At 45.5% G+C, this 25,142-nt stretch overlaps 1 protein-coding gene across 3 annotated transcripts in view; it reads right to left on the bottom strand.

Moving 5' to 3' along the window:
* Window positions 1-25,142, bottom strand: part of LOC137421081 (TBC1 domain family member 9) — a 299,349-nt gene that overhangs the window by 229,766 nt on the left and 44,441 nt on the right. For all 3 annotated transcript variants that reach the window (XM_068106775.2, XM_068106773.2, XM_068106774.2), the window contains exons 4-5: window positions 10,265-10,502; window positions 239-557 (exon numbers count right to left, since the gene is read on the bottom strand). In XM_068106775.2, coding sequence (XP_067962876.2) covers window positions 239-557; window positions 10,265-10,502 — 557 coding nt within the window. The remainder of the gene's footprint in view (window positions 1-238; window positions 558-10,264; window positions 10,503-25,142) is intronic.

Here is a 25,142-nt window from a genome sequence, read left to right as displayed (position 1 = left end):
TTAAACCTGGGGACCCAACATCGAAAGCTATGTGCTTGAGATGGGCAATTAAAGCATGTCAACACTTATAAGGGAGGTACATGTAAAAAAAATAATGGCCACACCTGGACTGCTTCCACTTCAAAAGCATAAAATCTTCTCCTCGATACAAAAATGAAAATAATAATAACTTTATCACTTTCTTTGAAGCAATAACATTAAGTGGAATATTTTAGTACCCCGAGACGAGTCTTGATACCTCTTTAGACCGTAGCATTTCCAGAGGGGTTCAGTCGCAGCCGTACCCCACTCTGGTACATTAGCTGATGAGCAAAAGGAAGCTGCTTCCAGGCCTTCATCATCATCATCCACAGGGCAGCCCTTTCCGCCGGCATCCATAAGGCGTCGCACGGCAAGATCAACGAGCTGCTCCATTAGATTCATCGTCTCATTGAGGTTCAGAAACATGGAGAATGAGTGAGTGCCGTTGTGCGCTGTCAAGTTGATGCTTTCGGGCAGAACGACGCCTGGTGCCCGCTCCAAGCATCTTACGTCGGCCCAACGCAGCACCAGCTTAGCTAAAAGGTGACAACAACATAATCATCTCAACAGCTGGCAACAATAACCCCATAATCAAATTAAATAATTAAGCATGAAATAAAATGGCCTGAATGGTGAGCATGCTACTTTCTCAGGACAAATCCTTCTATTACCTAAGAAATATGAGGTTGTTTCAACCAACCGACCCCACCCGCATTCTCTCCATTATTACCTCACTCCTTTTTTTGTATACATAGTCGAGGTTCGTGGAAGGGCTCGTGGGAATAAACTGAATAGATTAGGCCTCAACAGGACAAAAGGAACAGCATAGAGAGGAGGAAACAACAAGAGTAGAGCTGAAGGCCAAGACAGATGGAAGCAGACAAACAATGGGTGTAGGGAAACACCAACAGCATAGAGAGGGGGAAACACCAACAGCATAGAGATGGGGAAACACCAACAGCATAGAGAGGGGGAAACACAAACAGCATAGAGAGGGGGAAACACCAACAGCATAGAGAGGGGGAAACACCAACAGCATAGAGAGGGGGAAACACCAACAGCATAGAGAGGGGGAAACACCAACAGCATAGAGATGGGGAAACACCAACAGCAGAGAGAGGGGGAAACACCAACAGCATAGAGAGGGAGAAACAACAGCAGCATAGAGAGGGAGAAACAACAGCAGCATAGAGAGGGGGAAACACCAACAGCCTAGAGAGGGGGAAACACCAACAGCATAGACAACAACATAAATCAACAAACTAGATATCAAAACAAGTAAACTCCTCACTATCCACAAAACGACATATCGATATGAAAAATTATACTGGTACAACCGGTATATCGATATATTGCCAGACCCTGCAGCAATGTCTTTAAAAATATTGTTGCGGTTTTGGGAAACCACTAAAAAGTAATGGCAACCACTCACTATACAGGTCCCTTAGAATAGTTATTTCATAGCACACCATTATCTTAACCCCTTCCCCTTATTTCGGGTTAGTACGTCTTTATGCGTTGGGGAAAGGGAAGATAGGCTCTCCACTGATAAGCGATAATTTACCAGGCAGATGCACAAAGATTGCATCCACAGATTGATTTAAAGTTTTGAAGGACAGAAGACAGAAGACAGACCAAAGACCATTGGGATATGCACCAATCAGGGCCTGAGGAACTGTGCCTGCATTATTCTCTCTCTCTGCCGGGTTCACCCAGCACGGTGCCTGCATTATTCTCGCTCCTGGCTTTGGACGCTGTCGGCAGTACATGTGTGCTCCTTTCTTGGTCGGACCCTCTCACAAGCCTCAGTACGTGCCTGCATTACTCTTTCACATTGAACCTTGCTGGATGCACCCGTGTTTGGATTCGCTCTTCGCTTTAGATTCTGTAGGCCTCAGCACGTGCCTGCATTATTCTCTACGCCTTGGACTTTGCTCGATTCGCACGTATTCTTTGCTCTCTGTTGACTACCGGACTCCCTCTTGGCGCACGTGTGCACGACACTCACTCTTCCCTGGCACTCGCTCTGCACGGTTCCCTGGCACTCGCTCTGCACGGTTCCCTGGCACTCGCTCTGCACGGTTCCCTGGCACTCGCTCTGCACGGTTCCCTGGCACTCGCTCTGCACGGTTCCCTGGCACTCGCTCTGCACGGTTCCCTGGCACTCGCTCTGCACGGTTCCCTGGCACTCGCTCTGCACGGTTCCCTGGCACTCGCTCTGCACGGTTCCCTGGCACTCGCTCTGCACGGTTCCCTGGCACTCGCTCTGCACGGTTCCCTGGCACTCGCTCTGCACGGTTCCCTGGCACTCGCTCTGCACGGTTCCCTGGCACTCGCTCTGCACGGTTCCCTGGCACTCGCTCTGCACGGTTCCCTGGCACTCGCTCTGCACGGTTCCCTGGCACTCGCTCTGCACGGTTCCCTGGCACTCGCTCTGCACGGTCCCCTGGCACTCGCTCTGCACGGTCCCCTGGCACTCGCTCTGCACGGTCCCCTGGCACTCGCTCTGCACGGTCCCCTGGCACTCGCTCTGCACGGTCCCCTGGCACTCGCTCTGCACGGTTCCCTGGCACTCGCTCTGCACGGTTCCCTGGCACTCGCTCTGCACGGTTCCCTGGCACTCGCTCTGCACGGTTCCCTGGCACTCGCTCTGCACGGTTCCCTGGCACTCGCTCTGCACGGTCCCCTGGCACTCGCTCTGCACGGTCCCCTGGCACTCGCTCTGCACGGTTCCCTGGCACTCGCTCTGCACGGTTCCCTGGCACTCGCTCTGCACGGTTCCCTGGCACTCGCTCTGCACGGTTCCCTGGCACTCGCTCTGCACGGTTCCCTGGCACTCGCTCTGCACGGTTCCCTGGCACTCGCTCTGCACGGTTCCCTGGCACTCGCTCTGCACGGTTCCCTGGCACTCGCTCTGCACGGTCCCCTGGCACTCGCTCTGCACGGTCCCCTGGCACTCGCTCTGCACGGTCCCCTGGCACTCGCTCTGCACGGTCCCCTGGCACTCGCTCTGCACGGTCCCCTGGCACTCGCTCTGCACGGTCCCCTGGCACTCGCTCTGCACGGTCCCCTGGCACTCGCTCTGCACGGTCCCCTGGCACTCGCTCTGCACGGTCCCCCTGGCACTCGCTCTGCACGGTCCCCTGGCACTCGCTCTGCACGGTCCCCTGGCACTCGCTCTGCACGGTCCCCTGGCACTCGCTCTGCACGGTCCCCTGGCACTCGCTCTGCACGGTCCCCTGGCACTCGCTCTGCACGGTCCCCTGGCACTCGTTCTGCACGGTCCCCCTGGCACTCGCTCTGCACGGTCCCCTGGCACTCGCTCTGCACGGTCCCCTGGCACTCGCTCTGCACGGTTCCCTGGCACTCGCTCTGCACGGTTCCCTGGCACTCGCTCTGCACGGTTCCCTGGCACTCGCTCTGCACGGTTCCCTGGCACTCGCTCTGCACGGTTCCCTGGCACTCGCTCTGCACGGTTCCCTGGCACTCGCTCTGCACGGTTCCCTGGCACTCGCTCTGCACGGTTCCCTGGCACTCGCTCTGCACGGTTCCCTGGCACTCGCTCTGCACGGTTCCCTGGCACTCGCTCTGCACGGTTCCCTGGCACTCGCTCTGCACGGTTCCCTGGCACTCGCTCTGCACGGTTCCCTGGCACTCGCTCTGCACGGTTCCCTGGCACTCGCTCTGCACGGTTCCCTGGCACTCGCTCTGCACGGTTCCCTGGCACTCGCTCTGCACGGTTCCCTGGCACTCGCTCTGCACGGTTCCCTGGCACTCGCTCTGCACGGTTCCCTGGCACTCGCTCTGCACGGTTCCCTGGCACTCGCTCTGCACGGTTCCCTGGCACTCGCTCTGCACGGTTCCCTGGCACTCGCTCTGCACGGTTCCCTGGCACTCGCTCTGCACGGTTCCCTGGCACTCGCTCTGCACGGTTCCCTGGCACTCGCTCTGCACGGTTCCCTGGCACTCGCTCTGCACGGTTCCCTGGCACTCGCTCTGCACGGTTCCCTGGCACTCGCTCTGCACGGTTCCCTGGCACTCGCTCTGCACGGTTCCCTGGCACTCGCTCTGCACGGTTCCCTGGCACTCGCTCTGCACGGTTCCCTGGCACTCGCTCTGCACGGTTCCCTGGCACTCGCTCTGCACGGTTCCCTGGCACTCGCTCTGCACGGTTCCCTGGCACTCGCTCTGCACGGTTCCCTGGCACTCGCTCTGCACGGTTCCCTGGCACTCGCTCTGCACGGTTCCCTGGCACTCGCTCTGCACGGTTCCCTGGCACTCGCTCTGCACGGTTCCCTGGCACTCGCTCTGCACGGTTCCCTGGCACTCGCTCTGCACGGTTCCCTGGCACTCGCTCTGCACGGTTCCCTGGCACTCGCTCTGCACGGTTCCCTGGCACTCGCTCTGCACGGTTCCCTGGCACTCGCTCTGCACGGTTCCCTGGCACTCGCTCTGCACGGTTCCCTGGCACTCGCTCTGCACGGTTCCCTGGCACTCGCTCTGCACGGTTCCCTGGCACTCGCTCTGCACGGTTCCCTGGCACTCGCTCTGCACGGTTCCCTGGCACTCGCTCTGCACGGTTCCCTGGCACTCGCTCTGCACGGTTCCCTGGCACTCGCTCTGCACGGTTCCCTGGCACTCGCTCTGCACGGTTCCCTGGCACTCGCTCTGCACGGTTCCCTGGCACTCGCTCTGCACGGTCCCCTGGCACTCGCTCTGCACGGTCCCCTGGCACTCGCTCTGCACGGTCCCCTGGCACTCGCTCTGCACGGTCCCCTGGCACTCGCTCTGCACGGTCCCCTGGCACTCGCTCTGCACGGTCCCCTGGCACTCGCTCTGCACGGTCCCCTGGCACTCGCTCTGCACGGTCCCCTGGCACTCGCTCTGCACGGTCCCCTGGCACTCGCTCTGCACGGTCCCCTGGCACTCGCTCTGCACGGTCCCCTGGCACTCGCTCTGCACGGTCCCCTGACACTCGCTCTGCACGGTCCCCTGGCACTCGCTCTGCACGGTCCCCTGGCACTCGCTCTGCACGGTCCCCTGGCACTCGCTCTGCACGGTCCCCTGGCACTCGCTCTGCACGGTTCCCTGGCACTCGCTCTGCACGGTTCCCTGGCACTCGCTCTGCACGGTTCCCTGGCACTCGCTCTGCACGGTTCCCTGGCACTCGCTCTGCACGGTTCCCTGGCACTCGCTCTGCACGGTTCCCTGGCACTCGCTCTGCACGGTTCCCTGGCACTCGCTCTGCACGGTTCCCTGGCACTCGCTCTGCACGGTTCCCTGGCACTCGCTCTGCACGGTTCCCTGGCACTCGCTCTGCACGGTTCCCTGGCACTCGCTCTGCACGGTTCCCTGGCACTCGCTCTGCACGGTTCCCTGGCACTCGCTCTGCACGGTTCCCTGGCACTCGCTCTGCACGGTTCCCTGGCACTCGCTCTGCACGGTTCCCTGGCACTCGCTCTGCACGGTTCCCTGGCACTCGCTCTGCACGGTTCCCTGGCAATCGCTCTGCACGGTTCCCTGGCAATCGCTCTGCACGGTTCCCTGGCAATCGCTCTGCACGGTTCCCTGGCACTCGCTCTGCACGGTTCCCTGGCAATCGCTCTGCACGGTTCCCTGGCACTCGCTCTGCACGGTTCCCTGGCACTCGCTCTGCACGGTTCCCTGGCACTCGCTCTGCACGGTTCCCTGGCACTCGCTCTGCACGGTTCCCTGGCACTCGCTCTGCACGGTTCCCTGGCAATCGCTCTGCACGGTTCCCTGGCACTCGCTCTGCACGGTTCCCTGGCACTCGCTCTGCACGGTTCCCTGGCACTCGCTCTGCACGGTTCCCTGGCACTCGCTCTGCACGGTTCCCTGGCACTCGCTCTGCACGGTTCCCGACACTTCTAACCTGCTCGTGTTGGGGACTGCCGTTTGCTGGCCAGGTGCTCGTTGGCAAGGTCGAGACAAAAGGCGTCGCAAGGAGAAGCATCTGGAACATCGTGGCCTTTGAGCTAACAGGTTTCCAACGTTCGTTTTCCCCTCCTACTCCACCGTGAATGTGTGCTGGGCCCTTGCCATGTTTATTCGTAGTGATCGTAATAAGGCGTAGAATAAGCTAAATTTCTCCTTCTTGTCCCTTTTTCTTTCCTATCGATAAGTTTCACTGTAAAGATTTGTAAATAAATCAAATCGTTGAACGTTTTCTTTCCCTCTGTCCGTGAATGTCTCTTCCTCTATTGATCCCCCATTGCTCGCACCCATGTTAGCGATCGGCCGTTAAAAAATTAGCATTAGCCCGGCAGGTACCAACGGTTGCTCGGCCGTCTGAATTTCCATCCAGGAACAAAAGAAAGTGGTACACCGCCAGAGGGAAGGTAAATAGGTACGTTCCCCAATTGGGACCGTCATGTGGTACACGTAAGCTATCATGCGACAGACCAATTGGCTTTCATAGTTGCTGTTTCGCAACCTGCCAAAGCACGAAGTTATTCGTGCACGGCAGGCGCAGATCCGGTAAGTTCGGGAGGGAACGGAGACTAACCCCCTCGTAGTACACCCGAACCCTGGGCCATAACAATATGGTGGGACTAAGTCAATCGGACAAGTATAGATTCTGCAAGATAGAAACAGAAAGTACGTACAGGTCACCTCCTATCGGGATGTGAAAAAACTCATGTCAGAACAGCTGTGCACACAAAGACACGACAGAGTTTGCAGAGCGATTCTTTTTTTTTTTTTTTTTTTTTTTGTATACTGAATCGAGGCTCGTGAAAGAGCTAACATTAACTTCACAAACAAAATCGACCAGACAAACAAAATACACAAAAAGAGGGAGCGGAAGACAAGATGGGGAGAAAAGAGGAAGCACACACACACAACATCCGAGAGCAGGGAGATGTGTGGAAGGGAGAGGGCCCGGGGGGAGGAGGCGTGGGAAGGGGGAGGGGGGGGCACATCGACCACAAATTTGGCACATCGACAAAATTTCAATATCCCAGTTCCACAAAACTCATGGAAACATGAACCAAAAGCAAACATTGAAAACAAGGACATAATGCTCACGTATGACCTGACAATCCCATCCGGCGTGAACATAGAAAACAAACCACTGCGCCCGGACATTGTACTCAGGAACAAAAAGGAAAAGACAGCATTGATGGTTGAGATATCAGTACCCAGCGATTTTGGCCAATATAATGCAGAGACTAAGAAAATGTCAAATACCAAGACTTCAAGAATGCAGTGAAAAGATCCTGGAAGTTGAAGAGCGCCGAAATTATACCAGTGATAATTAGAGCAACGGGAATGATAAAGAGGAACCTCACAAAGTTCCTACAAACCATTAGACTATAGGGCATGTAGTCAAAATCCCTTCAGAAAGTGCTTTTTGTGGTCTCCACATTGGAACTACATATATTATGTCTTAAAATATAGGTATTGCATGTCTTATCAATATCCCCTTTGTTCCCACGCTCAAAAGTGGAGCATTAATTAGTAATTCCCGCCTAAAAATAATGCGTCAAACAAGTAATGTTTTTTAAGGGGGTACTATGGGTCAAAAAGACCTGACTACATTCAAGAGGTATTATCTTGCCAATGTTTTGACAAATGATGCCATGTTTGGTATCAACATAATCATATAAGTGTCTAGTTTTAAGAAATACATTAATTAGCGCAAGTCAAGGTCAATCTTGTTAGTGACCCGAGGTCAAATGTCAATGACCTTAAATTTGGGCTAAGGTAAAATTAAAAATTTGCTCATAATTTTGTACACATTTACAAATATCAGATCATGCTGTAACATCACCAAGTTGTTTATAGGTTAGCAAGCTGTGATCTAATGGAGAGTTTTTTGAAAAAATATTTTGCATGTTGCCATGGCAACGGTTTGCCAGATTTTGTGATTTTTTCTTGCTGATGAACTATTCGGACTACCATAAATTCTGAACTAAAGATATTTTCCAAAAATGCTCTCATTAGATCACAGTACATAAAACAATCAACAATTGTGCCAATTTTCAAGGATGTAGCCCACTCACAACCTAAAAAAAATTACGATCAAATCACGAAAAGCTCCAGCTCGTGATGGGATATCTGGGTGATTGTCAAAGCTGCGCTTGCAAACAGCTGCCTGGAAGTTGGCTCGTTGTACGTGTTTGATGAGGGCATCTCGGTTTGGTGGCATGACACTTTCGTTTCTTGTAGCCATCGAAAACATAGAATACCGTGCATCGTTGACATGACTGTACTCCTGCTGGCTGTAAAGCTTGCAAACGAAGTCCTCCAGTAAAGAAACAAGCTCGTCTGTTACGGAGAAAGACTCGCCAAGCATTTGACACGCATGGGAAAAGGATTTATTTTGGGTGAGAAGTTTGATTGCTTTTGTTTTCCCTTTGCCGTAAAAGGAACTTACAGAATCGCATCCTGTGAAACAGTGGAGACCTATGATGGCTTCTGCGATGTCATCTCCAAGCTCCTGCTGTATGGCCTGTAAGTCAATGGTACGTACATTGTCGTCTCTGCCAGTGTGGAAATACAACTGGGAACCCACAAGGTGCGATACAAGTGCCACACCAATAACAAACACGGCAGTGTCTGGGCTTTTGATGATGATGCTTCTGATGCCTTGGGTGCTGATGTAATGTGCATGTAGGAGCATCCTGGTGTCAGCCTCCTCTTGGGTGGAATGGAGCTGCGGTATTTCTTCAATGCTGATGGTACCATTTCTTGGTGTGATGGAATGACACATCTTGCCATGTGCAACATACAGTGTGATGCCCTTAAAGTTGTCCTCTCCACAAGTACTCCAATGGTTGAACAAGAAGTGAACTAGCTGTTCCTTATTGAAGCTGTTTGCCAGATATTTCTTCCATTGTTTAGGTACAGGTTGGTCTGCCTTGGATATTTTAATCCTCTGGGAACCACTCGCTGCCCGTCGTTTCCTCTCAGCACCCTTAATACTGATCGATGGATACGTGTCTGTTACAAAATGTACAGAGTTGGAGCTACTACTTATATTAGTGCCAGGTACACTAACTGTCTCAGACTTTTTTCCGCCAGTTGACCCATGCTTGCGGGCATTCCTTTTGAACTCATTTGCTGAAGCATGGCCATGCCATCAACTACCCATACGCCTCCCTTTGGTGGATCCACGACAGGGGAACTCTCAGGTACACTTTCTAGGTAGTGTAGCAGCCTCGCCTTGTTAGCCTCGCCGCCTCGCCGCGCAGCCGCCTCGACTCGCCTTGTAATCACAACATTTGGAACTGACCTGACCCAATTTCATAGGCCTCCCTACGTGATTGTACATGTAATTTTCTCATTCGTGATGTATTTTTCGGCTACTTTTAAACTTACCGGATGATTGGGTGACATTCTGATGCTTCTGTTTAGCAGTTTGGGCACGTTTTTGCTTGGTAGAATCAGTGAAATACCGGTAACACACTGCGTGGCAACCCCCAGTTTCAGGGACCGGCAATGCACTTCCACATGCGCTGCAGTGTAGACCATGATCGCGGACGAAAGACCTCGCTAAATCGGCCTGGTTTCCCACCAAATCGCTCCAAATATCCACAGCACTCAAGAATGTTCTCCACCTTTTTTCGGTAAATGGCACAATATCACCACCGGCACCTGGAACATGTGCATAACACCTATTTTTTACACCAAATTTGACACCAACTGATGCCATTTTCACCGATACTTTTCACCAAACAGCATCTGTTTACACACGTGACCCATTAGTTATTATAACCTAAAATTCGACAAAATGCTCCAACCGATGACGCGGGAATATGAACGATAATTCATAAAAAATATTTAACTTCATTATAAAATAAGTTTTATTTAGTCGGGAGATGGAGACCACAAGACAAGCTCTTAGGACCACATGCCCTATCGTCTACATCCCTGGGAACATTACCACAAACAAACTACAGTTATATGCTGTACAGGATTCAGTGCCAATCCTGAAAAAAGCCTTCCGAACAAAACTCTGAGAACAACACAACTTCACAACTTAGCCCATGAATAGCAATCCTTCACCGAAGCGTGGTTGGATACTTTGAGTTCTGGGAGGACTCCATTACACCTTCTAAAATCCAGTTTATGGATATAGCAATCAACCACACACATGCACGCACGCACGCACGCACACACACAATTAGATCCAAACCTTGATTTTTGTTTTCATCCCCTCCAACTCCATAGTACTGTTCTCCAAAAAATATTGAAAAACAAATACTGTATTCAAATTTACCTTCCTTTCCAATGAGCAGGGAATAGAAGCATGCATGATTGAGGCTCAAGTAGAGCCATCCCTGACGAGGCACACGACCCTTCCAGTAACTGCACGAGTAGTAGGTGACAAGTTGCTCAGCTGCTGGCATGCCAAACAGTCGACGAAATTTCAGGCCCGCCTCCCGGAACTTTTCCCCAACTTCTCCTCCACCCGCACTGTCTGGCTTGCGCTTCCGAGCCTCTTCTGCGAGAATTCCCTGGGAAGGACAGGTATGAATGAACCCGGATAGTGTTTGTTGTCGTCTGTCATATTTATCACAGCTCCAGTTAGCCCACTACATAGAACAGATAGAGTGGAGACTTGCACACATGGAGCTTTATTTCTGATTCAGAAGCGTGTTGCTGTGTCAAATGGGGCAGGAGAGAAGGAAGGAGGGTGAAAAGCCAGGCAGCCATAGATGCTTTAAAAATGAATAAACCCAGAAATACATTTGTGCGGGGTGAAGGAGGGGGGGGAGGAAGTTGGGTTGGAATTCTGAATTCTGAGAAGCGTGAGGTGGTGGTAATACGAATGCAATGGCATTGTAAAAGATGCCTTCAGCTGAACATGAACCAACAACAGCATTAAAGATAAATTGAAGGATATATCGATTTTGACTTTCCCGATAATGTAGAAGCAGCCATTTCTTCCCTGTATGGCTCTAAAATTGGCTGAAAAATAAAGCACATGGTATTGCACAGCCAATCACAGATGCAAAGACAAGACGTGCGTATTGCTTCAGAAATTAAGGGAGGGTCACCAAAATTTCCTTTTCTAGCTGCTTATTGGTGGTGTTTTTCATACAAGAATGCAAGATGGAAATCAAATGATGATCATAGCAAGTAATTTAAGTAACTTGAAAGTTGAGCTTTGTTTTCCATTCCAGTTTATGGAACCTAAGCTTTAGGAAACTGAGTGACGAAATAGTCTCAGGAGAATGACCGTGTCATTTTTAGAGTGTTGGCAATAACCCCGCTGGATAAAGAATGGCCTCCACGGAGGAAAACATCTGCTGGCCCCGCATGGTCTGGCCCACAAGTTGTGCAAGTTTACACATTATAATTGCAGGTGATTATTAAATACCATTGAGCAAATTATGCTGAATGACTGTGGATGAACCCTGTGATCTCGAAGCACAGGAAAGAAGCCAAAAGGTTTTGTGAGACAGCAACTGGTCTCATCCAATCAGTCGCCTTTACAACCCGAATCTTACCAATAGGTTCACCCTTCCTGCTTGCTTGAGCAATGTGAATTTTCTTGCTACTACATCTTGCACCTCAACTACCTCTCTGCTCATCAGATCATCTGCAAATGAAACACTTTAATTTTGGTCATCTTCCGTGAACAACAAAGGCATCTCCTTGCATACCAATTAAACTAGGGTCACTGATCTGGTCTACAAGATCTGCTTGACTATCTCCTTCCTTCCCCTGTCATACTCCTCTAACCCCACCCTCCCTCTCCTCTCCTCTTCTCTCCTCTCCTCTCCTCTCCTCTCCTCTCCAATCCAGTCTCCCCTCTAAATTCCAGTCTCCCCTCTAAATTCCAGTCTCCCCTCTAAATTCCAGTCTCCCCTCTAAATTCCAGTCTCCCCTCTAAATTCCAGTCTCCCCTCTAAATTCCAGTCTCCCCTCTAAATTCCAGTCTCCCCTCTAAATTCCAGTCTCCCCTCTAAATTCCAGTCTCCCCTCTAAATTCCAGTCTCCCCTCTAAATTCCAGTCTCCCCTCTAAATTCCAGTCTCCCCTCTAAATTCCAGTCTTCCCTATCCAATCCCCTCCCTCCTCTCCAATCCCCTCCCTCCTCTCCAATCCCCTCCCTCCTCTCCAATCCCCTCCCTCCTCTCCAATCCCCTCCCTCCTGTCCAACCCCTCCCTGTTCTCCAACCCCTCTCCTCACCAACCCCCTCTCCTCACCAACTCCTCTCCTCACGAACCCCCTCTCTCCTCTCCAAATCGCCTTACCCATGGTATTAAGCTCACCATAGTTAATCATTTGACAGCAGCAGTAAAAGGTTATGATAACAAACCCCATTCTTGTTCTATGTAAGCAAGGTTCTCCTTCATATCTATTTGATGGGTATTCGAGGCAGCTTACCAATGAAACACACTCCCGCCATTGCATCATTAACGCTAACATAACGTTCTTTTAAAGCCATATAGTAAGGCAGGAATTTACAAACATAAAATTTCACTGCCAAGGAGTGTTTCATTGCAAACGCCCAGGTTCTCACATCGATTTGAAATCATTATCATTATTTTCCAAATATATCGACGAGGGAAATTCAAACAGACGGGAGTATTTGTATGTTTTTTCCCGTTTCCTGTTACCTGGTCATGGTCACATCTCTTGGTCCTCCGAGATATTTCCTGCTAAAAACCGAAGTAATCGTTCTGATTATGTTGAAGGGAAGAGAGATGTTTTTGTTCTCTGTTTGTGTTGTTTGTTCTGCGTACCGAGTGCTCATTCTCATGAAGTGTATTTTTCATGCTCATTCTCATGGTGTATTTTTCATGCTCATTCTACTCATTTCCCTGGTGTTGGGCTGTTGGGTTGGGTGTTGGGTGTTGGGCAACATCCCTGGTGTTGGGCTAGCGGCGAGGGTACCGGCTTAGGATCCTAGGATCCTGGGTTCGAATCCCGGTCGATCGCTGAATTAACGCCAGGGGGGTTGACTCAGCCTGTCATCCTTCCGAGGTCGGCTAATTGAGTACCAGTTCACTGGTAATTCCCTGTTTGTCGTAAAAGGCGACAAACAGGGTTGGCGGCAGGAAGGGCATCCGGCCGTAAAACATTGCTTCAAAAAGGGGACCGAAAAACAACAACAACCACGGTCCCCGAAAAAGGCCAACCCCCGCTTTGCGGGGAAAAATGGCCTCTAAAAAAAATAAATTCTACTCATTTCGATTCTTCCTCTCAGGCTCAGATAGTTTTTGGGCCTACCTGGTTTTTTGTCGTTTTTTTGGCCCAACCTGTTTCCCATACCCATGACATGTCTCCAATGTATTTCTGTCCCATTATCCCCCACCGCCTCTTCAATTGCTTCCTCGTATCTTCTGTTAAAAACAACGACGAAGATTCTTATTCTTATTCTTCCTCCAATCTCCACCCATCAATTTAAATCTCCTTAAACGGCAATTTTAAAATGTGCAATCTTCCCACATACTTCTTCCAAAAAAAATTCTCAAAGTCCGTTTCCATTCCACCACGCTCTCCATCGCTGCACGAGTCATAACCCCGTTACTCATTCGCCATCACGTTCCTATAGCGCTGTCTTTCTTCATGCCTTTGATCATCCTTGCCATCCCACTCTTGATGTCTGGCTTCATCAAACACCATCATGTCAAGATCTCCCCCACATCATCTTCACACCCGCCTTTCCTCCACCAGCTACAGATTCCCCCACCCAACATCTGCTTGGCGTTCCCTGATTATGTGTCCATCCACCCCATTTCTCCACCCCTCCATGCTTCTTCCACTCCCTGGCCCTCCTCGCTTATTCCAATTGCCACCCCTCTTCGCTTCCTCCACTCCCCTTCTTCGCTTCCTTCACTTCCCACACCCTCCTTGCTTCCTTCGCTTTCCCGCACCCCCCTTTCTTCCTTCACTTTCCCGCACCCTCCTTGCTTCCTTCATTTCCTGCACCCTACTTGCTTCCTTCATTTCCCGCATCCTACTTGCTTCCTTCACTTTCTGCACCCTCCTTTCTTCCTTCACTTTTCCGCACCCCCCCCCCCTTTCTTCCTTCACTTTCCCGCACCCTCCTTGCTTCCTTCATTTCCTGCACCCTACTTGCTTCCTTCATTTCCCGCACCCTCCTTGCTTCCTTCATTTCCCGCACCCTCCTTGCTTCCTTCATATCCCGCACCCTACTTGCTTCCTTCATTTCCCGCACCCTCCTTGCTTCCTTCATTTCCCGCACCCTACTTGCTTCCTTCATCTCCCACATCCTCCTTGCTTCCTTCACTTTTCTGCACCCTCCTTTCTTCCTTCACTTTCCCGCACCCTCCTTTCTTCCTTCACTTTCCCGCACCCTCCTTGCTTCCTTCATTTCCCGCATCCTGCTTGCTTCCCCCCTGTATGGCACATCTCTTCTCCCCCTGCGTTGCAGCCCCTCTCTTCTCCCCCTGCGTCACGACCCCTCTTTCTTAAAGGTAAAAGGGCTCTTAAAGGTAGAAGGTATCGGGAAGGTATAAAGTGTTAAGGAGTTCTCAAGGCTGAAAAGGTCTAAAAGAGTGAAAATGGTGAAAAGAGTGAAGCAAAGGTAAACAAGTCTAAAGGGGTAGAAAGGATCTTAAATGGTTCAAATGGTCTAAAAGGTATGTTCCAGTAGTCTATAATTAATAGACAGAGTAAAAAGTTCAATAATACATAATTAATAGACGTACTCATGGTTCAAGTCAAGTTCAAACAGTATGTCATTAATAGACATACTCCTATAGGTCGACCAAAACTTCATCTCAACGAGGGTTCACCATCCTCCCACATTTTTCGGTTTTATATAAAGTGCGAGCAGAGTACCAAGCCCCTGGGTGGGTCGAGTTTGTGCAATGCTTGGTGAAAAAAGTATATCTTTTTTTGCACAAAAGTTTTTTTTTTAGCATAGATCAAGCACGGATGGGAGCGTGCTTAATATATGCTTCACAAATGCCCCTTCAAGAGTGACTCACTTACAGGTCTCCCCTGGCATCAGCGATCACGATGTGGTGATCATGAACAACAACTTTAACCGCAAAATGAATCAACCTCCTAAACACGACAAATTCCTATATCAGAAAGCAGACTTTGAAGGAACATCCAGGGACATTCAGCAACCAAACAATAAATTAACAGATGAGTACTGGTCGACACACAGTACTGATGAAGTCTGGTCATGTTTAGCTCACCTGGAACGAAGTTCAGGGGAGCTTATGCGATGGAAGTCAGTCAGTCAGTCCGTCAGTCAGTCCGTCAGTCCGTCAGTCCGTCAGTCCGTCCGTCAGTCCATCAGTCCATCAGTCAGTCCGCCAGTCAGTCAGTCAGTCCGTCAGTCCGTCAGTCCATCAGTCAGTCCATCAGTCAGTCCATCAGTCAGTCCGCCAGTCAGTCAGCCAGTCAGTCAGCCAGTCCGTAAACACTTCAAAATTCTTCTCTGAAACCGCTGAAAGGATTGTAACCAAACTTGGCACAAATGATATTTGTTGTGTTGTGACTAAAATTTGTTCACGGAATAAATAAAATAAAATAAAAATTAATAATAAAAAATCAGGGTCGACGGGGGTCTTACCGGTTTGACCGTCAGTTTTCACCGTTGGTCCAGGTTTGACCCCCCAAAATAGATATTTGCTTTCTTCTCTGAAACTACACACACAATTTCGATGAAACTTCACCACAACCTTCACCATCCGTGATGTACCAAAGTTTGTTCACGGCATTAAAAATAAAATCTGCCCCTTTGGGGATCTATGGGAGAGGGGGGCGGGAGGGGGTTGCCCCCCAAAATAGGTATTTGCTTTCTTCTCAGAAGCTGCACAAGTGCACATGCAATTCTGATTAAACTTGACCACAACCTTAATCACCCGTGATGTACCAAAGTTTTTTTTCCAAGCATTTAAAAAAAAATCAGGGTCTAAGGTGGTCTCTGGGGGTGCTCGCCCCCCAAAATAGGTATTTGCTTTTTTCTCAGAACCTACACACACAATTTTGATGAAACGTCACCACAACCTTCATCATCCGTGATGTACCAATGTTTGTTCAAGGCATTGGAAAAATTGGGGTCTGAGGAGGCATACGGGGTTGAGGGAGGGAGCAGGGGTTTCCCCCAAAATAGGTATTTTTTTGTTTGTTTGTTTAAAGTCTTATGATTATGTTAGTATGATTCTAAATGCTTCCCTGTCTTCTAGCAACCATTGAAATTGGTTTAAAATACCTTTAGTCGGTGCAGTATACCATTTATTCTACCAGGTGGGCACCAGGGGTATTGCCCCAATGTTTTTAGATACGCTCTTCTAATGTAGTATAAATAAACACATTCCTTCGAAGATGAGCTCGACTAAGCTAAATCTTCCTTGGATCAATCATAATATCCGTAGAGCAATCCAGAAGAAAAGTTGTTGGAAGAAAAGGAAGAAAAAAAACATAAATTCCAATGCTTCGTGGGATGACGTTAAGAAACTTCATCGAGCTACTGATAGGAGGGTGCACTCTTCTTTCAGGGCCTACATCAGAACTATAGTCAGTGGAAGTCCAAAAGAAAATAACACCAAACCCTTTTGGAATGACCTGAAATCCAAAAAAGGAGAGCTACTTGGTTGTCATCATAGAAATCTAAAGAAGGAGAAATTGTAGCCAACTCACTTCAGCTCTTATATTCATCATGGAGGATCTATCCAGCTGCGCTTCTTCCAGGAAACCCAGTATCCCAGACATAGACACCATTGTTAAATCAGCTACGGGAGTGGAGGAACTCCTCCATGATCTGAAGCCAACCAAAGCTCCTGGTCTGGACAAAATCCCGATACATTCTGAAAACTTGTGTACCAATTTCCCAAGTTTAAGTGAAGAGTTTTCAGAATGCTCTTTCTTGAGGAAGTCTCCCAGTTGACTGGCTTAATGCCAACGTCATATAGATTCTGAAAAAAGGAGACAGGTGCGATCCTGCAAATTACCTTCCAATTTCACTTACCTCTGTTACAAGCAAAATACACATCATTGGTCACCATATTATGACCCATCTAGAGACTCGTAAAATCCTTTCTCGTAACCAACATGGCTTTCGGAAAAATCATTCTTGCAATAACCAGTTAGCCGCCCTGGTAAACGATCTTGCTAAATCGGTTAAGGTGGACAAACCGATGTCTTCTTCCTTGACTTGAATAAGGCAATCGACACATTTCCTCACGAACGTCTACTTAGAAAACTCCATAACTCCGGCATTAGAAGCAACATTTTGCAATGGATCAACTGCTTCCTTACCAACCGTCATCTCATCAGTGTGTATTCCAGAATGGTGTTACTTTGAATCCCATTACAGTCACCTCAGTTGTACTTCAAGGGACAGTATTAGGGCCTATACTCTCCTTGGTCTACATTAGCGACCTGTCGGAGAGTATCAAATCACACGCAAGACTTTTTGCTGATGATTGTGCTATGTACAGACAAATTGTCTCCTTCTGATGCTCTCCTCCTTCAGTCAGATTTAAACAACATACTAAGTGCAGTAAAGACTTCGTAAATGAGATTTCACACACCAAAATGCGAAAAAATGTCTGTTACTCATAAGAGAATCAAAGTAACCTCGACTTGGAAACTTAATGATTTCCCCTTTCAGGAGGTTGAGCACCATCCTTCTGTAGGATTCGTTATAACCAAAGATTTTAATTGGAATCACCACATTGCTTCGATTTGTAACAAAGGAAACCGCATGCTTGGCCTTCTCAGAAGAAACCTGAGATGTTGCACGTCTGATGTGAAATCCACTGCGTGCGAGGCTTTCATACGCCCTTGCATGGAGTACGGATGCATCAGTTGGGACGCTTGTGCTAAAACCCAATCAGAATCTTTAGAAAGGATTCAACATCGAGCAGCCCATTTCGTCTCAGGAAATTATAACTGGAATAGAAAATCATGGTCCCTAATCCACGACCTGGGCTGGGAAACACTGAGTGAGAGACACACCAAAGCATGTTTAACATTCATTCATAAGGAGACTCACAGCCTCAGCCCACACAATCTTGCATCCGAAACCTATCCTTACTCGTAGCCCCCGATGCTTGTTTATTTCATATTCCTATGTAACACCAAACTTTATTAAACATCGTCATAAATCTTCTCTTCACCCACATACAATTTGTGAATGAAACCTCCCTAAAAAGGCAAAGAATGCCCCAAACCTGCAAACTTTTAAAACAATTTTAGAATCTAAATGTGGCAATGTCGGTCAATCAAGCCCGTTATATAAATGTAATTACCTCTGCTCATTCCCCCCACCCCCTCCCTAACCATTGTACATAAATAGCCCCATAGTTTGGGCATTTGTACAGCAGATACAGATACAGATAGTCTGTGTTTGTGTGGTGTACACCTAAAGGTTATAGATAGTTTAAAGGTCTGAAAGGTGCGTTCCAACAGTAGTTAGGGTCGAACGGGTTGAAAGAGTTTAATCTCTCAATAATGTGAAAAAGGTCTAAAAAGGTCCAAGTGGTCTAAAGCTCTAAATGGTGAAGAGTCTAAGCTGTCTAACATGTCTGAAAGGTGCAAGGGGTCAAAATGGTGTTGAAGTCAAAAGGGGTCTAACAGGGGTCAAGGGACTTGAGGGGTGTAAAGGTCTAAAGGTTCTAGGGGTCTAAAGGTTCCAGAGGTCTGAGGGTTCTAGGGGTCTAAAGGGAATAAAAGTTCTAAATGTGTCTAGAAAGTGTCAAAAGGGTCTTCAGTGGTGGAGGGGGTTTCAAGAATCTTAAGGTTTTAGAGGGCCTTAGGAGTCTATGGGTATACAGGGGCCGAAAGGGTCAAAAGGATGCAAATGTCTAACAACATCAAAAGGGGCTTAAAGCGTTGTCAAAGGTCTGAAGGGTCTCAGCAGTCTAAAGGGTTGATGGGTTTTCAAAGGTACATTCCAAATGCACATCATTACTAGACGTAGATGTAGTGAGGGTGCAACTGACCTTCTTAGTGTTCCATCTCGATCCATATAAGTAAGAGACATATACTGAGGTTTCACAGATGGACATACCATATTTTTTCATATATATTATATTATATATATATATATATATATATATATATATATATATATATATATATATATATATACACACATATATATACACACACATACACACCCCCTCATCATATATATATATATATATATATATATACCCCCTCATCATATAATAATAAATAATAATAAATTTATTTTATATAGCGCTTTTCAAGAAGCCCAAAGACGCTTTGACAGAGTACAAAAACAAGTGCAAAAAGCCAAAAATCAACAGGTAAATAATACATTTATTGTAAATAATACAATAATACATGAGTGATAATACATTTATTTTATATAGCGCTTTTCAAAAAGCCCAAAGACACTTTGACAGAGTACAAAAAAACAAGTGCAAGAAGACAAAAATAAATAGGTAAATAATCAAAGCAAAAGGAAGGAGAAGGAGAAGAGATAGTCAGGGGTTAAATGCTGTGGGTTAAATGTTAAATGCAGTGTTGAACAGGTAGGTCTTGAGTGATGTTTTGAATGTGGTGAGTGAAGAGGAGTCTCTGATGGTGTGAGGTAGTGAGTTCCAGAGGGTGGGAGCAGCGATGGAGAAGGCCCTGTCCCCCCAGGATCTGAATTTGGTCTGGATGGGGGGGGGGGGGACAGGAGGTTGGCACCAGCAGAGCGGAGGTTGCGGGTGGGAGTGTGTCTGGAGAGGAGGTCAGTCAGGTAGGATGGGGCCAGGTTATGGAGGGCTTTGTAGGTCAAGAGAAGGATTTTGTACTGGATTCTCTGGGGGATGGGGAGCCAGTGAAGCTTATAAAGGACGGGGGTGATGTGGTCACGGGTCCGGGAATGGGTGAGTAGACGGGCAGCGGAGTTCTGTATATATATATACACATCTGTATTATATATATTACATCTATTATATATACTAGGGCGTGCCCGTACGTGGGTGCAAAAAAACATGCGTGCAAACAACAACAACAAAAAAAAAACTTTGAAACCACGTGGCAGTAACGACCACAGAACCCCCCCCCCCCCCCCTCTATTTACATGAAATGGTTTGGTCCATTCGCAAAGCCAAAGCGAACGGCTTGCGAGTACGGTAGAACCCCCCCCCCCCTCTATTTACATGAAATGGTTTGGTCCATTCGCAAAGCCAAAGCGAACGGCTTGCGAGTACGGTGACCATACCTTGGGAACCACTTGTCCGATTAATTTCAAACCTTGAAAAGGCACATCCTCGGGTCCCCAGCAATATACCTGGCAAGTTTCAAGTATATCGGACCCGTGGTTGTCGAGAAACAGCGGTCACAGACAAACACACACACATACAGAGATTACTGGAATTATAGATAGACTAGGGCATGCCCGTACTATATATATATCTAAAATTATATCCCCCCCCCCCCCCTCTATTTACATGAAATGGTTTGGTCCATTCGCAAAGCCAAAGCGAACGGCTTGCGAGTACGGTGACAATCCCCCCCCCTCTATTTACATGAAATGGTTTGGTCCAAAGCGAACGGCTTGCGGAGTTTGGTAAAGAAAGCGCCATAGCTTGGTAACTACTTCTCCGATTAATATGAAACCTTGAAAAGGCACATCCTCAGGTCCCCAGCAATATACCTGGCAAGTTTCAAGTATATCGGACCCGTGGTTGTCGAGAAACAGCGGTCACAGACAAACACACAGACATACACACAGACAAACACACAGACATACACACACACATACACACAGAGATTACTGGAATTATAGATAGATTACAAATATATTATATATGTATATAATACATATATTACATATATTATTACATATATATATATTACATATATATTATATATATATTACATCATATATATTATATATATTACATCGGTATATATATATTACATCTGTATTATATATATAGTATATATTATATATATATATATACCCCCTCATCATATATATATATATATATATATATACCCCCTCATCATATATATATATATATATATATATACCCCCTCATCATATATATATATATATACCCCCTCATCATATATATATATATATATATATACCCCCTCATCATATATATATATATATACCCCCTCATCATATATATATATAAATACCCCCTCATCATATATATATATATATACCCCCTCACCCTCATCATATATATATATATATACCCCCTCATTATATATATATATATATACCCCCTCATTATATATATATATATATACCCCCTCATTATATATATATATATATATACCCCCTCATTATATATATATATATATACCCCCTCATTATATATATATATATACCCCCTCATTATATATATATATACCCCCTCATTATATATATATATATATATATATATATATATATACATATATATATACACAGTCACGTGAAAAAGTAAGTACACCCCATGTAAAGTTTTGACTTTTTCAACATATTTCAACATACAGCTATTTGATCTTCATTTCAACAATATTGATAGATAAAGGTGATATAATATAACAAATATCATGAAACATTTACATTTTGTCGTCCATTGTATAATTTAAATAAACATAAATGCAAATTTTGCATGTGGAAAAAGTAAGTACACCAGTAGGGAGATAATGGGGCTTCCAGGACACCCATGTATTTAGATGAGACTTTTCCCCAAACTGCCCATTTTTCCCCTTATTACCACGACACCCCTTTCTCCTTTTACATGTAAGTGAATGGGGGAGTCCTTACTTACCCTCCAAGAACCACGCGACATTCAAAATTCCTCATTGATCCCATGAATATTTGCTCATTTTCTAATTTTTTAAACAACTCCATTCTCTTATGGAACTCATTCCCATCTAGGATATTGATAAACTTTACATTAAGCACCTTTCTCTGTGCGTTTATAAAATGATATGTTTCACGGAGGGACCTGGTCTGTCCTCCTCCCGATCCACATACCATTTTAAAATTATAATATTTATTATCCGGTTGATAACCATCAAAGTTCTCACTCCACTCTAATATATTTTTCTTCCCGCCCTCCATTACCCCACTTAACAAATGAATACGTTTATCAGTCTTGAGGACCTTCTGACCAGTGAACCTCTCAACCTCTCGGATCTGGTATTTCTCACACTCATTATGTTTTCCATTTATATACCAAGGTTGATTACACCTCCACCCTTTAGTCTGGTTAATACTTGGTTCTATCATTTATTTATTTATAAAAAAGGTGGCGGTAGCCCTTAAAATCCCTAACCCCATTATCTTATCACTTATATATGGATGGTTGTTGTTTAATGGCTTATCAGTTTTGTTTTTTGTAATTCTTGTGAGTAAAATGAACCCAAGATTTCTTCCCCATTCATATCATATAATTTGTAAGTCCAAGGGACTGTATCCATTACATCAACAATTTTAAATAATTAATTAGTCCATCTCTTTGTATAACCTTTCTCAAAATGGCTTTTCCATCTGTATATTCTTACAATATCACCAACTTTGAACTTGGGCTTTCTCAAATTAATCTCCTTTTCATATTCTAATTTTGTAAATGTTTCTGATGGTTTTGATTTTGTTGATGAATGAACTGTATTATTGTAATTATCTACAATATTCTGGATTAAATATACCCATTGTTGAGAACCGAGTTGTGTGAATTTTTTATATAGTTTCTCTTTCAAAGTGCGATTAAAACGCTCAATAACAACTGCCTTTCCTTCATTAAAGGTGCTGTATAATTTAATATCCTCCCCCTTAAGAAATTTCATAAATATTTTGTTATAGAACTCTGTTCCCTCGTCAGTCCATAACTTCTTTGGTTTTCTTTTACTTTTACTAAATATTCCACTGAAAGCTAACATAAGAGTATTACCCCTTTTGTTTTTCAAAGTAACAACCCAGGCAAATCTACTCCTCAAATCAATAACGGTTAAAGCATACCTGTATCCCTTATCATTATTTAGTTCGATTAAATCAGCGGACCATATGTGGTCGGTCTATTTAAAATAAACTTTCCTTCTTTTAAACTTTGTGATTATAGGTTTATGTAATTCATTAGCCAAAAGCTCCTCAGTCTTGATAACATCATTGGAGTTTAATCGTTTTTTGGGGAATAACCAAGACCAAGTTTCAATTTAGCACTTATCATTTTTTTCACAATAAACCGATCAACTTTCTCTCTCAACGTAGGATTTCGTATCAAAGATAAATTATACAACATTTCTCTGTCTGCTTCATGTTTTTCATCCAATATAGTGGTATTTCCATAAGCAATATCATGCTTCATACACACTTCATCAACCCTATTTATAGGTTTAGACCAAGGTTTAGGATTGTCAGCCTCATCTAATCTTTTATCCAAGTTTGTTCCTGGACCACAGAAAGAATACCCTGGAAGGTGTAATTCCCCTGGAATTCCAGTTGTTGTAAATTTACTTCCTGAAAGAAACTTTTGTATGTCTCCTCCACTTTTAGGAGAGATGAATTGGCACTTTTTAGAGCCACACACTTGACATATTCCTTTTTGATAAACTCTATTATTTTTAGCTTTAACATAAGAGATATTTTTAGATTTAGTTTTCTTTTTACATTTGAGGCAATAACTCATATTTATTTATCAGAAAAATTCCAACAAAGTATCAAAATCTTTTTGGTTTTTAACATATACATTTCAATCTTTATTTTTAAAACATAAAGAATCCTAAGGAATGCCTTCACTCTCTCCTCCATTTATTTACAAATAAAACTAACTAAAGTCAATAACACCAACATCATCAACCACATAATCTTTTCCTTCTTCTTCTTCTTCACCACTTTCTCGTTTAAATCTCCTCGCTGAACTCATCTCAACCATTTTTAAAATCATTATCTTCGTAAGAGTCGTTAATTATTTATTTTCCTCTTCGGTGCGTTGAGATTGATTTATTTGCTGTAATACACTCAATCTTTTACGAATCTCACTGATTTCCATCTTTTTATATTTTTCCTCCCTCTCTCTTTGCTCCCTCTCCTCCTTCTCTCTTTTCTCCCTTTCCTCCCTCTCTTCCTTCTCTCTTTTCTCCCTTTCCTCCCTCTCCTTTTTCTCTCTTTCCTCTCTTTCCTCCTTCTCCTTTTTCTCCCTTTCCTCCTTCTCCTTTTTCTCCCTTTCCTCCTTCTCCTTTTTCTCCCTTTCCTCCTTCTCCTTTTTCTCCCTTTCCTCCTTCTCCTTTTTCTCCCTTTCCTCCTTCTCCTTTTTCTCTCTTTCCTCCTTCTCCTTTTTCTCCCTTTCCTCCTTCTCCTTTTTCTCCCTTTCCTCATTCTCCTTTTTCTCCCTTTCCTCCTTCTCCTTTTTCTCCCTTTCCTCCTTCTCTTCTTCAACTCCTTCCTCATCCCTTGCTACCCTTGAGTTTGAGCCCCAAAGAATATTATACATATACTCATCTGGATTTTGAGATATTCTTGTATCTATAATTATTTTTCTCATAATAGGATACCAATAAGATTTGTTGATGATTTCTAAAAGAGTTTTATATTTCATAACTTTGAGAAGTTCATTTTTATTTAATATTTTAAACAAGTCTCTATTTGTGGGTTTAGCAATATCAGTATAAGGCCAGTTTTTTATGACAAAATTCCCATGTATATGCTCCAAATCATAAGGTATGTAATACCGAGCACCCTTTTCTTGTAGGTATCCTTGAATACAAAAATTATAATTCTCTTGTAGTCTTCTTCCTGCCATTTATGTATCAGAAATATATGTGAGGTTAATATTATGACAGGTAATACCACCCCATCTTCCCACTACCAAATCGGTTTGTATTCCTCGGCTTTCTATCCTTATCTCATTACCTTCCTTCTTTGTCATGCTAACCATCGCTATACTATCATATATTTTTCTTTTCTTAAAATCATGTATTTGTTGTTTACTAATTGTACTTCCACATAAATCCTTATCCTCGCCAAACGGATAATATTCTTCTTTACGAGACTGATTCAAATCATGTAGGTCTTCTAAGTTTATTGAAAAATACCAATTATATCCTAAATCAGGCATATCATACCCCCATTTATTAATTCGCATATTAACTATATGTCCTTCTTTATAAAATTCAATTGTAAGCAGGTAGTTAAATTCAATGAGGAAAGGTGTATGGTCAGTATAACCAGGTGTTGTGGTTGTAAATTTTACTTG

The sequence above is a fragment of the Myxine glutinosa genome, chromosome 2, assembly GCF_964187855.1.
Source record: "Myxine glutinosa chromosome 2, kmMyxGlut1.1, whole genome shotgun sequence".
NCBI classification, from domain to species: domain Eukaryota; kingdom Metazoa; phylum Chordata; class Myxini; order Myxiniformes; family Myxinidae; genus Myxine; species Myxine glutinosa.
This window is presented reverse-complemented; position numbering and strand designations above follow the sequence as displayed.